Source organism: Microcaecilia unicolor, chromosome 11 (genome assembly GCF_901765095.1).
Source record: "Microcaecilia unicolor chromosome 11, aMicUni1.1, whole genome shotgun sequence".
In the NCBI taxonomy this organism is placed as follows: domain Eukaryota; kingdom Metazoa; phylum Chordata; class Amphibia; order Gymnophiona; family Siphonopidae; genus Microcaecilia; species Microcaecilia unicolor.
In genome coordinates, this window is record NC_044041.1 from 181,940,831 (window position 1) to 181,957,988 (window position 17,158).

Below are 17,158 nucleotides of genomic sequence, written 5' to 3' on the forward strand. Positions count from 1 at the left end.
CCATTTTTTTTCCCAGTTGTTTGTTCCCCTGAATGGATCCTCTTTTATTTTTAGAATGAAATCAAAGGTCATCCCCAAGCATTTAAATATGTTCTTCCAAAAAAACGTTTGAAAACTAGAATTTGATTTTTAAATTGGTACTAGTTCGATACCAAAACCTTGGGACTGCATGAGTGCAGTACTGTAAATACAAAAAAAGTGCTACAGCAGGGAGCGACTAGCTCTTGGACTACTTTATTTAGAAACGGCTAAATAGTTGCAAACATACACATTAACAAAGTTTCTATCATAGGGAAAAGAAAAAAAGCACAAGTTGGTCTTCTCCACTGCATACACAGGCAGAATGGTTAACACCATATTTTTTCCAACTTATGCATGCTGCATCAAAAGCTGCTAGACCGATACCGGGCGTCCCCCACAGCTTCCGCATCCCTTTCGCACAAGCCTGGGCGGAGCCGTCCGTCCAACCAGGAGCTCAGGAAGAACGAGAAGAAGCTACAGGTCCGGCCGCTTTAGCGCGCGCGCGCGCGCGCGCCCTCCTGGCGCCGCCCTTCCGCTCCAGGGCTCCTCCGGGAAAGACGGAGGCGCGCAGGCGCACAGCGAGCGAGCGAGCAAAGGCGCGAGCGCACACTGACGGACGCAGGACGCTGCTGCTACTGGAGCGCGAGCCGAAGCTGTACCCGCACCGCCATGGACTATCACGCAGCGAACCAGCCCTACCAGCCCGGGCCCGGCGGCGACGGCCACACTATCTACATGGCGCAGGAGGACGACTGGGACCGGGACCTGCTGCTCGACCCGGCGTGGGAAAAGCAGCAGAGGAAGGTAGGAGTCGAGGCCCCAGAGGAGGAGGAGGAAGCGGCGGTGGGGAAACGGCGAGCCGGGGCGGGAACAGGGCTCCTCTCCACCGCGCCCCCTCCCCCCCCTCCCCAAGCCTCCGGGGCGTCTCACCTCCACGTCTCGCTCACTTCTTGCCCTGGTCCCCCTCCTGGGTGACTCTAACCTGCCCCTGCAGCAAAGTATCACGTCCCGGGCAATACATTCTCCGGGGTGGAGGAGGAGGAGGAGGAGTTGGTCTCCCTGGAGCGGGTAGTTTACAGGAGAGTCAGGGATCGCATTCCCCCGTAGTTGTGGCCGGCCCGATGTTTTTGGCACTATTAGGCAGTCGCCTAGGGCAGCAGGTTCTTTGGGGCAGTAAAGTGCCTGACAGTCTCACAAACTCCAAAAGAACCATCAGCACGTACTTGTAAGGTGCAATCTTGTAGAATGTTTGTGTGATGATCGTGATTGTTGACTTCCAAAATCTTCAGAGGCTGAGAGTTAATAGGAGTTGTAAAGACTGCATGTTCTCCCAGGGCACCCACCATAGGGCTGCTTGCACATGCTGAGGGTTGCCTCAGTTTTCCACGTTTTGATCACGACTTCATTTGCAGGGAGGTAGTGAATAACCGTACTCTCAGCTTCTTAAAAGTGCTTGTACTTAAAATACTTCAAACAAGTCAAAGCAAGACAGCACAGGACTACCATTTTCTGAGTCTGAAGTTCCTGCGGATTTTATTTTTCCGTTGCATAATGCCTGGTGGTTAACACTTTGTAGTTAACAGCTTAGATCTGTGTCAGATAACCAGTTTGAAGAGTGGACTAGCGTTTGGGTTTCTCTGAATTGCCAGTGAGAGGAGTGGATTTGTCACCATTTTACCCAGTCCAGCTTGTGTTGAACTTCCTATGTGTGCTGCATAACTGATAACTGCTGGTGTCAATTAATAAAAGAATGCAGTTGATGCTTCATAAAAATCTTCCTGTTTTCTCCATAGTCTGTGGTGTTGGTCTGCTTTTTGGGTGGGGTGGGACTTGTCAGGAGGAAATAGTCTTGGTATATAGCACACAGAAGGTGAGCAATAATATTATTCTGTGCATAACTTTAAAATGTCATTGATCCGTGATGATCGTGAATATTCACATAGTGCCAAAAAGAAGGAACACTTCAAATGTAGGACCCTGTTTACAAAGGTGCACTAGCGTTTTTAGCTCATGCACAAAATTAACATGCGTTAACTGTGTAGGCACCCATAGGAATATTGTGGGCGCCTACACAGCACGCACTAAAAATGCTAACACACCTTTAGCATAGCTTGGTAAATGTGGCCCATAGATTGCAAGTTAGGTAGTTCTGAACCTAGGACCTGTCTTACAGGAATCAGTTGATTGATGGAGGCTTTGAGAAACATCAGATACATTCCCTCCTTTTCAGTATATATATTAATTTGTTCTTGCTAAAGGAGCACAATTACATTGAGTGTGTGTTGTAAATTTCATGCATTTTGTTTTGTTTTGTTTTTACAAAGTATAGTCTCACTGAAAAGTGTGTTTTGAAGCTGGCACACAGCAATGTCCTACTTGAAATGCATTGGGCTGTTGATGCATTAGTCTTGCGGCGGGAAAGTTTTATTCACAGGAATAAGTAATATACAATTCCTGTCCCATTAAAAACTGCTGTTGAAATGCAGTAACATTTACACTTTATTTGGTTACTCCCTCAAAAATATTTTATCATATTTAGTCTGCATTGTGATGCATCACAACACCAGATGCTTTTTTTTTTTAAACTTTTATTCTGTTTACAAAATATTTAGTTTTGAGTTTGCTTAGATCCTGACTTCAATGTGTAGCTTTTCTTACTTTTGTATGTGATCTTAAGTGACTGGAACAAAACACACATTGAGCTGATAAGGTCAGTTTTGGAGAGGAGATGTCTTAAAGACCCATTTCTTAAAAAGGCTTCTTTCCACAGGAGAGACGACTAAATGTTTGATACCACTGGAAAATAAAAATCTTAAAAACTGAATAAGTTTTAGTTTGATTGCATAGGCTTTCACAAACCATATGAGTGTAAGTTGGTGACAGGCCACCTGTTGCTAAAAGGGGGCACTTACTAAAGTAGTTTCTTAGATTTCATTTGAGCAGGCTTTCTTCTTAATGTTTGCAGTTTTCTGGTGACTACTGAAGTCAGGACTTATGTGACCTTGAAAGTTCTTGCCGCATCCCTTTCCTGGGCCGATAAATGGTCTTAACAGCTTCCAAAAGATATACGTGTTTGGAATTTCGTATTCCTTTTCAAGTAACAAGTACAGAATCTGATTGGCAGTCTCAGAATGTGTATGTGGAAATGATGTAGCCGTATAGAGACCCATTCTTTAGGGTAAGAAGAATGAATATTTGCAGAACAGTCCCAGCCATTCACTTAAGCAAACCACATTTCTACAGCTTGTCTGGGTATTTGAGACTTGGCAGCAAATCAGCAATCCTTCCTCCTTTTCCCTTTTAGCTCCCCTCCCTTACTGAGCTGAGCGGAGCAGCTCTTCCCCTTGAAACCTTTGTCCTTGGAATGTGATTCCCTGTCCACATTACAAAATCTTTCAAAAACCATGCTGTCAGGGTGTGCCCTGAGTGTGCCAGCACTTAACTTTTTAACTCTTTTAATTAGAATTTTTTTTTTTAACTCAAAACTTCTTCCGAGTCTACTCCCTGAGTCACTTCTTGGAAACTTTAAAACTTTGTATTTTAGATACAAACCAGTCTAGGCTTAAATAACAGCTTCTGTAAAGCGTTAAAGGTGTGACTGGGCTATGCAATAAGGATGGAACTATGAATTTGGGTGTGGTTTATGATTGTTTTGCAGCATAGATCTGACTGTAAGCATTTATTTGCTTCCACAGCCTCAAAGGAGGTGGACTCAGGAGCAATGTTGGCAAATATGTTTTCACAGAAAGGATGTTGGATGCCTGAGACCACCTCCCTGTGGAAGTGGTGTAGGCAAGAAAGCCTGAGGTGAGCACAGATGATCTTTACATAGTGAGTGGAAAGTGAATTGGGGTCTTTGGTAACATAACTGACAGTAAAGTGAGTGGGTTAGACATGTCTTAGTCTCTATCTGTGGACATATTGGGGGTAATTCTACATAGTGCCCCAGTTAGCAGGCAGTTGCTGAAAAGTCACTGTTAAATACCATGTGTGCTTATAGGTGCTGTAATTTTGAAACAGCAACTGATGCTTAAAGGAAATGGCATGCAAATGAGATGCATGGAAATTCTGCAAGCGGCTCGGTAGGGAAAGCGCCTAGCATTTGTGTAGAAGACTCTCTCGGTAAGCGTCCGTGTTCTGTGCATGCCAAGGAAAAAAGGTGTATCCAGTGATGTCATAATACACGCACATAGCACATTTTCACACATGCAGATACTATTTAGAAAAATGCAAGCAGACTGCTCCACCGAGAAGTCACCCTTATGCAATGACAGCTGCAGACCTGCTGGAAAATTTTGCATGTAAAAGGTAGACGCTGCTTTCTGTGCAGTGCACGGGACCCTCATTTTAATCCTAATGAGCTCATTCTAATACATTTGCATAAGATTATCGGTAGCTGCTGCTACTACTACTACTTATCATTTCTATAGCGCTACCGGACGTACGCAGTGCTTCACACTTGAACATGGAGAGACAGTCCCTGCTCAATAGAGCTTACAATCTAATTATGACAGACAGACAGGACAAGTAAGGGATAAGGGTTAGGACAGACAGGACAGCTGCTAAGGCGAAATGTAAAAACGACACAGAACCCCTTTGTGCATTAGACACTGAATCATGTTCACGCTAGACTGGCTACAACCAGTCTAAAAGAAACGTTGCAAGCACGGTACGCTTTGAGCATGGGGGCCTAACTTTTGCCGCTCAAACGGAAGTTAACAGAAGTTAAGCGTCAAAACGGATAAAATGGCAGGTTCTGTTCTATAACTTGGCACCTAAGGGGCTCATTTTCAAAAGAGAAAAAGCCTCAAAAAGGGCATAAAATGGTATTTGGATGTTTTTCTCCGAAAAACGTTCAAATCGCGATTTACAAAACTCAGATTTGAGATTTTTTTTTTGTCTGCAGTGCATTCAAATCACAAAGGTGCGCGTTGGGAGCGGGATTTTGGTGTTCCCAAAACCTGGCCGTTTTTCTGCCATAATGATCAAAGCAAAAACATCCAGGGCTAAAAGTGAGATGTTCTGGTCTAGATGTGTTTCAAAAAGGTGCCCTAAATGATGAAATGACCACTGGAGTGATTAAGGCATGATCCCTTGACTCCCTCCCATCTCCCAAAGATGTGAAAGAAACAGTACATACCCGCCTCTGTGACAGCTTCAGATATTATGGCCAGTCCTATTGGAGCAGCAAGCGGGTCCCTGGAGTAGGTTAGTAGTTGGTGCAGTGGACTGTAGAGAAGGAGACCTAAGCCTATACCCCACTGTAACTGGTACACTTGTGGTAGAAAGTGAGAGCCCTCGGAAACCCACAAAAAAAACCTCCTATACCTACATATAGCTGACATCTACAGGCCTAAGGGCTATTGTAGTGGTGTACAGTTCAGTACACGAGATTTTTGGTGGGTTTAGAGTGGAGGAGTAGCCTAGTAGTTAGTACAGTGGACTCTGATTCTGGGGAACTGGGTTCAATTCCCACTGCAGCTCCTTGTGACTCTGGGCAAGTCACTTAACCCTCCATTGCCCCAGGTACGAATAAGCAGGGCTTTTTTTGAGGGGGTACTGAATACCGGCACCTTTTCCATTGACTGCTAAAATTGACGCATGGACCTCATGTTTTAATGAAAGAACTCAGGCTCCACACACCAACTCTGCCTTGTCATAGATAGATTTTGTGACTGGTTGCAGGGGGCCTGGCTATTGTGAGATGAGTCCCTCAGTGATCATCCCACCCCTGAAGGGTGGTCTAGCATTTGAGTACAGGCACCTTTTTTGCTAGAAAAAAATGCACTGCGAATAAGTACCTGTATATCCTATGTAAACTGCTTTGAATGTAGTTACAAAAACCACAGAAAGGCGGTATATCAAGTCCCTATTTCCCTTTCCCTTTCTCACTATACAATATAAGAGGGTCATGGTGAGATGTGTACCTGGGACCTTTTATGTGAAGTCCACTGCAGTGCCCCTTCTACTCTGTGTGGCCAGTCTACTAAGATTGCTGGCCCCCCCCCCCCCCCCAAAACATCCCAATAGCTTGTTTTTGTGCGTTCTTCCCCTTAGACTTTTTTTTTTTTAAGATGATCCTAAAAGATAGATGTACTGAGCACAAAAGGTCTAGCAAATGGCCATTTTCAAAACCCAAAAATTGGACGTTTTTCTGGTTTGAAAATGACCATGTTTGCTACTGGATTTTTGGACGTTTTGTGAAAAACGTCCAAAATTGGATTGAGAGATATTCAAAATGCCCAAGTGTTCTAGTGCAGTGTTTCCCAAGTCCTGGAGTACCCCCTTGCTAGTCAGGTTTTCAGGGTATCCACAATGAATATGCATGAGATCCATTTGCATACACTGCCTCCATTCTGTGCAGATCTCTTTGTAGACTGCCCCCATTCTGATGACAGAGATTGTTTTGTTACCCTGCTAGATATTTGATTCTACTACTGCTATAAATAATTTCTATAGCGCTACCAGTCGTGCACAGTGCTTCACAATTTAACATGAAGAAAAAGACAGTCCCTTCTCAAAAGAGCTTACAATCTAAATCAGGACAGGACAAACAAGGGATAAAGGTAGGACAGACAGATAGGACATATGGGGAAAGGGACTATTGAAGAGAGGAAGACAAGATAAAGGTTACAAGTAGGAAATTACTGATTTATTTAGTGAGTGATTTTAAGAGGAAGACAAGTGTTGTGGTTCTTGATGTGGATAAGTTTACCACTCTAACTTAGCCACTTCCATATTCATCCATAAATCTGATTGGCAGGAGTAGGCAATGCCAAACTGAATTAGAGCTCTGTGCAGTTGTTATAAATGTACATACAGCAGGGCTAGAAATAAGTAGACACCAGGCTCAGATATAAATTTTAAATGAATTGGAGAAAATGTTTCTTAAATCAGCGTGTAATTAAACTCTGGAATTCGTTGTCAGAGAATGTGGTAAAGGCGGTTAGCTTAGCGGGGTTTAAAAAAAGGTTTGGCTGGTTTCCTAAAGGAAAAGTCCATAGACCATTATTTAAATGGACTTGGGGAAAATCCACTGCTTATTTTGGGGATAAGCAGCATAAAATATTTTGTACTTTTTCGGGATCTTGCCAGGTATCTCGATTGGCCACTGTTGGAAACAGGATGCTGGGCTTGATGGACCCTTGGTCTGTCCCTGTTATGGCAATACTTATGTAACTGCCCTTGGAGTCAGGGCTAAGGCTTGGTGTAAGCACTCCTGCTGGGTGAGACCCAGCTGAAACAATGCATTGCTATAGTTTTCAAGGAAGTGATGTAGACAGGTTTTGTGGAGAAGAGCTGTATGGGGGAAGAGACTGTAAAGGGGGGTAAAGAAAAATGAGCATGATGAAAAAAAAAATTTGAGAACAAATATTGTAATGTATTCTCCCCTCTAGAAAGTTTTATTGGCACTTCTCAAAGAGAATTTTTAAAGAGCTTCGTTGGTGCGTTTTGAAAAAAAAAGATGGATAAAAGCATCACACCTGTGAATGAAACCAAACAGGGGACAAATAACCTATTTCAGAGTTCTCATTTGAGAATGGTATGTGTGCATTTCTTTGGGTGTATATTGATTTTGAACATTGGTGAAGCACATTACCTGATTCTTATGACCAGATCTTTTAATTATGCTTTGTAAACACTGCGTATGCTAAATTAGTACATCAAAGGACATTTATTGATGGGGTTCCTCAACCAGTCTGTGTGGCAGACCTCTACATTGTGCAGATCTCTGCTTTAGGTTCCATTTAGGAGTGGCCTAGTGGTTAGGGTGGTGGACTTTGGTCCTGGGGAACTGAGGAACTGAGTTCGATTCCCACTTCAGGCACAGGCAGCTCCTTGTGACTCTGGGCAAGTCACTTAACCCTCCATTGCCCCATGTAAGCCGCATTGAGCCTGCCATGAGTGGGAAAGCGCAGGGTACAAATGTAACAAAAATAAAATAGATACTATTGGAGATTCTACATGGAATGTTGCTACTATTGGAGATTCTACATGGAATGTTGCTATTCCACTAGCAACATTCCATGTAGAAGGCTGCGCAGGCTTCTGTTTCTGTGAGTCTGATGTCCTGCAGTCCTAGGACGTCAGACTCACAGAAGCAGAAGCCTGCGCGGCCACATTGGCGATCTGCAAGGGCCGACTTCTACATGGAATGTTGCTAGTGGAATAGCAACATTCCATGTAGAATCTCAAATAGTAGCAACAGTGGAGGAGTGGCCTAGTGGCTAGGGTGGTGGACTTTGGTCCTGGGGAACTGAGGAACTGAGTTCGATTCCCACTTCGGGCACAGGCAGCTTCTTGTGACTCTGGGCAAGTCACTTAACCCTCCATTGCCCCATGTAAGCCGCATTGAGCCTGCCATGAGTGGGAAAGCGCAGGGTACAAATGTAACAAAAAAAAAAATTATGTTCTTGTACCTGAAGGGGGTGTTTAAAAAAAATTTTTTTTTAAGTTTACTCTGTGAGGGCTTTCTCTTCTGTTAATGCAATGAATGACCTTTGAATTGCCCCGATGGTATATCCTTGAAATGGGGTTAAGGGTAATGAAGATGTATGCAGTTTTTTTTTAAATCTATAAATCAGCATCGAGCACATTAAAATGTTTTCTTTGTGCTTACTAGGTGTGGATGTCTGTGTACAAGTCTAAATCTATCTGTGGTTTGCTGCTGGTATGCATCCAGTCTCTGCAGTTTCTGTGTTGGAATCCCAGCAATGTGACTTCTTAATGAGGAAAAATCTGTCTGCCTTCTTCATGTGCTTTCACAAACAAGAAAGCATAACGCTGCCAGAAATGGAAGTTGATCTGAGAGTAGAACGACCCATGATAAAACACATTCATGCTACGGATTTCAGATTGCCAATACTACCCTTGTTTTTCTGCGACCTACTCCTAGACTTCCAACCTAATGGAAGTTGGAAAGAATTATACAAAAGGGGGGTAATGTCTGTCGGGGGTGGGCGGGGGGAAGCTTTCTAGAAATCAGTGAGATGAAACATTACATGGAGGATAAACTGGTGAAAAACAGTTTGTTTAAAAATTGGCCATATTGGGCTGGAGGGTCCAGAGAAATAACGCTCCTCCCCCCCCCCCCATGTAATGCATTTCTGTGGGAGTTCAGTTTGTGCAGCAGAGAAATGTACACACTATGAAACACATTTAGCAATTAAGGAATTCTCCTTTCAAACTGCTTCTCCTCTGTTCATAAATGTTCCCTCCCCCTTCCAAAAAAAAAAAAAAAAAAATCCCTCACCAATCTGCCTGCAAGCTAGGCTCCCTCCTCCAAACACACATACAAAACAGAGATTTATATGCTTACACACACAGGGATTTGAAAGAATTCCATGATCCATGTTCTACATGACTTCCCCGTCTGCTTGTATTTTGCTACACAGTTTTGTGTGTGGAAACAGGATTGCTGAGCTAGTAATGCACATCAGTACTCACTGTAGGTGCTTGAATCCTGCAAGCTTTAGGGATTTAAGGCTAACTTAATGTGACAGTTTCCAGAGGATTTAATTCACAATATTGTAGTCTGTTTTTTTTTCTCTTGCAGTCGGTTAGTGTTAATTTAATATGCCCTTACACTAAAACGTTCTTAATTTTTGATGTGATACAGTATACTTTCTGTGTTTTGATATAAGCATATCCTAGACTTCATGGAAATTGTTGCTTCAGAATTATTTAGAAGCTTATACTGCTCGGGCTTTGTCAAAGCTAATTATCCATTTGCATGTGAACTTGGGTGTGAACCATTTAAGCTCAGCATTCAGTTGCTTAAATCCCCAACTTCTTTTATGATGATAATAGCAAGACATGCACAAAGCTGTATGCCAGCATGTTGAGCTGGTTTGATGGGCAGTTAACTGAATCATGCCTTTCCCCTATACTCTTGTGTTTTGAGTGTCCATTTGAATTCTGTGTGGTTGATTGTGAGAAAGTTCATTTTGTTTTGAAACATGTTGACATCTGGCTACTCAAAACAGCCATACTGTCACGTTTTCTGATGTATTGGAAGTGTACATGTGTAGAGTAACAAGGCAAGCAAAAGCACTGTAGTTGCCAACCTTCATGTTAAAGATGAAGTTTAATGTGGTCCAGCTTGAATTTATAGTTTGTCAAAATAATCAAGGGGGTTTGTCTTGATTCGGTCATTAGCGGAAGCATTTAGGGGTCCTTATACTAAGCTGCATAAGCGTCTACACGCGTCCAATGCATGCCAAAATGGAGTCGCCACCCGACTACCACGTGGCTCTTGCGGTAATTTCATTTGTGGCGCGCGTCCAATAAATAATTTTTATTTTTGGACGCGCGTAACGGACGCTCGACAAGTGGCATTTGACGCGTGTAGGTCATTACCGCCCGGGTACCGCATGAGTCTTTACCGCTAAGTCAGTGGCTGGCGGTAAGGTCTCAGACCCAAAATGAACGCGTGGCAATTTTCATTTTGCCGCATGCCCATTTTCGACAAAAGTTTTAGAAAAAGGCATTTTTTTACAGGCATGCTGAAAAATGGATCGGCACGCACCCAAAACCCATGCCTACACTACCGCAAGCCATTTTTCAGCACGCCTTTGAAAAAGGACCCCTTAGAGAGATAGTTACAAGGTAAATTTGACTTTCCTTTCACACCATCTTGTTATTATTCATTTTACCTGTGCAAATGAATGGATTGCTGGTAAATTATTCATTAACTAGCCGTTGAGCCCGTAAAAACGGGCTAGTATAGGACGGGGGGGGGGGTTGAAAGGCCCCTTCTCCTTACCGCTGCAAGGCCCCCCTGCAGCTGAGCTCGCCGCTGCCCCTCCGAGGTCACCGCTACGGGCCCCCCCCCCGGAGTCGCCGCCACCCCTCCACCCGGGCCGGGCCCTCGCTTCACTATTGAAACAGTGCGGGAACGCAGCACACAGCTCAGATGAGCTGCCGTTCTTCTTCTCTGCCTGTGTCGAGGGCGGGACATAGGCAGGGAAGGAAGGCCGACGGCAGCTCAGCTGAGTTGTGTGCTGCGTTGACGCTGTTTCTATAACGGAGCGAGGGCCCGGGTGGAGGGTGGGTGGCGGCGGCGACTCCGGGTGGGGGGAGTGGTGGCGGCGACCTTAGGGGGGGGGGAAGCGGTACCTCAGGGTTCTGTTCTTGGTCCCCTCCTCTTTTCTATCTACACTTCTTCCCTTGGTTCATTAATCTCATCCCATGGCTTTTCCTACCATCTCTATGCTGATGACTCCCAAATCTACCTTTCGATCCCTGATATCTCACCTTGCATCCAAACCAAAGTTTCAGCGTGCTTGTCTGACATTGCTGTCTGGATGTCTCAACGCCACCTGAAATTAAACATGACCAAAACCGAGCTTCTCATTTTCCCCCCCCCAAACCCACCTCCCCACTCCCCCCGTTTTCTATTTCTGTTGATGGCTCTCTCATTCTCCCTGTCTCCTCAGCTCGAAACCTTGGGGTCATCTTTGACTCTTCTCTCTCCTTCTCTGCTCATATCCAGCAGACCGCCAAGACCTGTCGTTTCTTTCTTTACAACATCCATAAAATCCGCCCCTTTCTTTCCGAGCACTCTACCAAAACCCTCATCCACACCCTTGTCACCTCTCGTTTAGACTACTGCAATCTGCTTCTTGCTGGCCTCCCACTCAGTCACCTCTCCCCTCTCCAATCGGTTCAAAACTCTGCTGCCCTTCTCGTCTTCCGCCAGGGTCCCTTTACTCATACTACCCCTCTCCTTATGTCGCTTCATTGGCTCCCTATCCGTTTTCGCATCCTGTTCAAACTTCTTTTACTAACCTATAAATGTACTCACTCTGCTGCTCCCCAGTATCTCTCTACACTCGTCCTTCCCTACACTCCTTCCCGTGCACTCCGCTCCATGGAGAAATCCTTCTTATCTGTTCCCTTCTCCACTACTGCCAACTCCATGCTTCACGCCTTCTGTCTCGCTGCACCCTATGCCTGGAATAAACTTCCTGAGCCCATACGTCTTGCCCCATTCTTGGCCACCTTTAAATCTAGACTGAAAGCCCACCTCTTTTACATTGCTTTTGACTCGTAACCACTTGTAACCACTCGCCTCCACCTACCCTCCTCTCCTCCTTCCTGTACACATTAATTGATTTGCTTACTTTATTTTTTGTCTATTAGATTGTAAGCTCTTTGAGCAGGGACTGTCTTTCTTCTATGTTTGTGCAGCGCTGCGTATGCCTTGTAGCGCTATAGAAGTGCTAAATAGTAGTAGTAGTAATGTGGCTTACAATTCATCATGGATACTGGAAGTAGAAGAGAATATACATTTGGTTTTACAGAGGGCTTTGGGTTACATGATAGTGTTAAAGCAAAAGATAGTATAAAACATTTCTGGATAAATTAATGATTGTACAGTTGCATGTGTTGATCTTTGTGGTATATCTTGTCGAAGAGATGGGTTTTCAATAGTTTGCGGAAATTGGTCAAGTCATAGACAGTTTTCAAGTTGCGTGGCAATGCGTTCCAGAGCTGCGTGCTCATATAGGAAAAGGTAGATGCGTGCATTAATTTGTATTTCAGGCCTTTACACTTGGAAGGATGAAGATTGAGGATAGTGCGAGAAGATTTTTTTTGCATTTCTGGGTGGAAGTTCTATTAAGTCTGACATGTAGGCTGGGGCGTCACCATGATAACTTCCTCTGAAACTCAAAAATCTAGGTATCTGCAGATTATATTTACTACACTTGAAATATTTAAAATTTTTTTAGAACCAGGGTCATTTTTTTTCCTTTTTATTAATTTTGGCATTTTTTTTAATTTTGCTTTTCAGAATATTATTGATTATTAATGCTAATTGTCTTGTAATCAGACAGTGCTTTTTATATTTCCCAGAACTTAAGTTGGAAGGTAATATATTGGTATTTTCATTCTTTGTATTCTGTAACTTTAGAACTACTGATAGCCAACTGGTGAAATGGAGAGGTAGAAAGGCGTCTTTTACAACTGGTGATGTTTAGAACTTCAGACTCATGTTGGATATTATTCGTAAGTGCTACAAATTTTAAAGTTAGCAGAAGTGTATTCTGTTTCTATGTCTTTGGATGGAGTTAAGGTGTCTTAGTGAGGAGCTGGACATTTAGCCTTTGTTTTTGTTTTTTAAATTTGGGGGGGGGGGGGGCATTTCAAATATACATCAAAGATATATAACTTTTGAAAAGAAATACAGCAATATCATAACAAAAGGATTAAGTACTCCTAATCAAGAAACAAATGTTATACTTAAAATAGTTCACAACAGGAGGGAGAAATCCGATCAGAAATTCCACAGAGAGATGTAAATACAAGAAAACCTTTTAGGAAAGGAGCAAAATTACTTCTCGGTATTAAACGCCCCAAAATAACAAAGGATTTAGGACAATTTTAACCAAACTCTTGGCACCTTGCCTTCTAGAAAAAAACATCATAAATAAATATAACAAAGATTTTCCGCCAGAACCGATATACTCATATCACCCCTCTCCTCAGGTCACTTCACTGGCTTCCGATCAGATACCGCATTCAATTCAAGCTTCTCCTTCTTACCTACAAATGCACTCAGTCTGCTGCCCCTCACTACCTCTCTACCCTCATCTCCCCTTACGTTCCCGCCCGTAACCTCCGTTCACAGGATAAATCCCTCCTCTCAGTACCCTTCTCCACCACCGCCAACTCCAGGCTCCGCTCATTCTGCCTCGCCTCACCCTATGCTTGGAACAACCTTCCTGAACCCTTACGCCAAGCCCCCTCCCTGCCCATCTTCAAGTCTTTGCTTAAAGCCCACCTCTTCAATGCTGCGTTCGGCACCTAACCCTTACCGTTCAGTGAATCCAGACTGCCCCAATTTGACTGCCCCTATCGGACCGACCGTTCACTTGTCTATTAGATTGTAAGCTCTTTGAGCAGGGACTGTCTCTCTTTGTTAAATTGTACAGCGCTGCGTAACCCTAGTAGCGCTCTAGAAATGTTAAGTAGTAGTAGTAAGTAGTAGAAAAAAACATCATAAATAAATATAACAAAGATTTTCAAATGAAATAAAACACTTGCAAGGAAATGTCAACTGATAAGTAGCTCCTGCCTGTTTTTCAAGAAACTTTCTCCTTCTAAGTTGGGTCCATGTGGAAATATCAAGAAAAACTTGAATTCCCCCCCCCCCCCCTAAAAAGTTAGTATCTTTAGTTCGGTATCAAAGTCTCAATATAGCTTCGTTATCCTATTATCCCGAAGAAATACAAGGGGCTCCTTTTACAGAGTGGCAGTAAGCCTGGTGTGAGGTGGTGCAGTTCAGACAGTGGTAGCCTTCAGCTGCAGCTAAATTTGATCCTTGTAGTGTATGATATAGAGATTGACACGTGGACAAAGTTTGTCCCCTATCCCATCCCCATAGGTTCTGTCTCCGTCCCCGCCCCGTCACTACAGGTTCTGTCCCCGTCCCTGCAGGTTCTGGCCTTGTCCCCACTCTGTCCTCATAGGCTCTGTCCTCAACTGCAGTAGCCTCAAACAATTATGATTTTATTGTATTTATTTGTAGCATTTGTATCCCACATTTTCCCACCAATTTGCAGGCTCAATGTGGCTTACATTTGCCGTAATGGCGGTTGCCATTTCCGGGTAACAGATTTACAATGGTCTTACGTTAAGGTGGATCATTGAGAGCGAAGAGGTTAATCAGTCATGCGATTAAAAAGTTCGGTTTTGAACAGGTCGTGTATAATGTTATTTAGTGTTTAAGATGGATGTTTATTGTATGCCTTCTTGAATAGTTCTGTTTTCAATAGCCTTCGGAAGATGGATAGGTCTTTCGTTGTCTTTATGGCCTTCGGTAGTGCGTTCCATAACTGCGTGCAGATGTATGAGAAGCTAGTCGCATATGTGGATTTGTATTTTAGCCCTTTGCAGTTAGGGTAGTGGAGATTGAGGAATGTGCGTGATGATCTTTTTGCATTCCTAGTAGGCAAATCTATAAGGTTCGACATGTAGGGCGGGGCTTCCCCATAGATGATTTTGTGAACCAGGGTGCATACTTTGAACGCAATTCGTTCTTTTAGTGGGAGCCAGTGTAGTTTTTCTCTTGGGGGTTTGGCGCTTTCGTATTTCGCTTTCCCAAATATAAGTCTGGCTGCTGTGTTTTGAGCGGTCTGAAGCTTCTTAATGATATGTTCTTTGCATCCGGCGTAAATGGCTTTGCAGTAGTCTAAATGACTTAGCACCATTGATTGTGCTAGGCTGCGGAATATATCTCTTGGGAAGAAAAGTTTGATTCTTTTAAGTTTTCACATTGAGTAGAAGATTTTCTTTGCTGTATTTTTCGCATGGTCTTCGAGTGTGAGATTTCGGTCAATTGTGACTCCCAGGATTTAGTGATTGGCCCATTTAGAGTCTGCAGTGCTGATGGAGAGAATTTTGGTATCTTTGAGGCTTCTAAATATCTTATGAGGGATTTTTTTATCTATTCCTTTTATACTTTTGGTATTTAAATCTTTTTATTAAAGTATAAAAAGGAATATGCTGTGCAACTATTGTGTATAAATTACAAATAGAAAACAATAATAACAGCAAGCAGCTATAATAACCCTCCTCACCACCACTCTCTACCCTTCCAACCCCAACGATAGCTGACTTCTACTACCCCAAGAAATCCTAATCCATCCTGTTAAAATGTCCAGGGGTACGAAATACAACCTGTTCTTGATGCCCTATGAAGCACTGCTATGATTTTTTTAAAATCTGTGGATGAATAAAAAATCATTAACAATCTCAGGATTCAGTCTAGCTCTCCTGTCTTCCACAGTCCCTCCTGCAATAAAAGATGTCTTCTTAGAAGATCTGCTGGTAGCAGGCTGTACAGGATCTCCCATGCAAATTTTGCTAGATGTGGCTATCATGTTTGCTTTTTTTTCCAAAAAATCAAAATATCGTTGTCTGCATCACTCAAACATATATAACACTCCAGTTCATTGACTGGCTTCAAAGTTGAAAATGACATGGGGACAAAGTTTGTCCCCACCCCGTCCCCGCAAGCTCTGCCCCCATCCCCGCGGTTACTGCAGGACCCCGTGTCATTCTCTAGCATGGTACAAGTTTACATTGCATTGGTGTTTCTGTGTAATGCTTCACAGAAACATTAAGCAGATAAAGATAGTTGAAAATACATTGTATCTTAACAGCACTGTAGAGGCGAATGGCCACACAGTTTCAGAGCTGCTGTTACAGTTCCTGCTTGTATCAATCATTGGGAAAAAATACTTATGGAATGTAACAGTGTTTAGCCATGTATGCTGTTATCAATTTTCTACTTGGGTGGACTTCGTAAGGCTTGGCTTTTCTCATTTGTTTTATTACCCGTCATATTTCTAGGCTGAAGTACAATAGCAGTAAAGCTCCCATGGAATAGGGAAATTGTATGTATTGATGTATTAGTGTCTTGCAATATGTTTCACACTGTGTCGAACATATTTGCCTGTTATGAAGAAGATGAAATTTGGCTGTTTTCTAGTGAGGGTCAAGCATGAAATGGGCTTGTGTCAGGGCAGAAGTAGTTGTTACTCTGGAAATGCAGAAGCTTTCTAATGGTTCAGCAATTTAGATTTTGATATGGTGTAACGTAATGAATGTTAACTAATGACAGTTGCTAATCCATGTCACAGATGTCTAGGTCAGTGGTTCCCAAACCTGGTCCCGGAGGTACCCCAGCCATTCATATTGTCAGGATATCCACGATGAATATTCATCTTCGACTCCTCCCTCTCCTTCTCTGCCCATATCCAGCAGACAGCCAAGACCTGTCGCTTCTTTCTCTATAACATCAGCAAAATTCGCCCTTTCCTCTCTGAGCACACCACCCGAACTCTCATTCACTCTCTCATTACCTCTCGCTTTGACTACTGCAACCTACTCCTCGCTGGCCTCCCACTTAACCATCTATCCCCCCCTTCAATCCGTTCAGAACTCTGCTGCACGTCTTATCTTCCGCCTGGACCGATATACTCATATCACCCCTCTCCTCAAGTCACTTCACTGGCTTCCAATTAGGTACCGCATACAATTCAAGCTTCTCCTGCTAACCTACAAATGCACTCAATCTGCAGCCTCTCATTAACTCTCTACCCTCATCTCCCCTTACACGCCTACCCGT

At 43.4% G+C, this 17,158-nt stretch overlaps 1 protein-coding gene across 1 annotated transcript in view; it reads left to right on the forward strand.

Annotated features, from left to right (window-relative positions):
• Positions 1-595: 595 nt before the first annotated feature.
• ACTN4 (actinin alpha 4) overlaps positions 596-17,158 on the forward strand; it is a 135,283-nt gene continuing 118,720 nt past the window's right edge. The window contains exon 1 of the mRNA XM_030218362.1: positions 596-825. Within this exon, the coding sequence (XP_030074222.1) occupies positions 691-825 (135 nt within the window). The 5' untranslated portion in view covers positions 596-690. The remainder of the gene's footprint in view (positions 826-17,158) is intronic.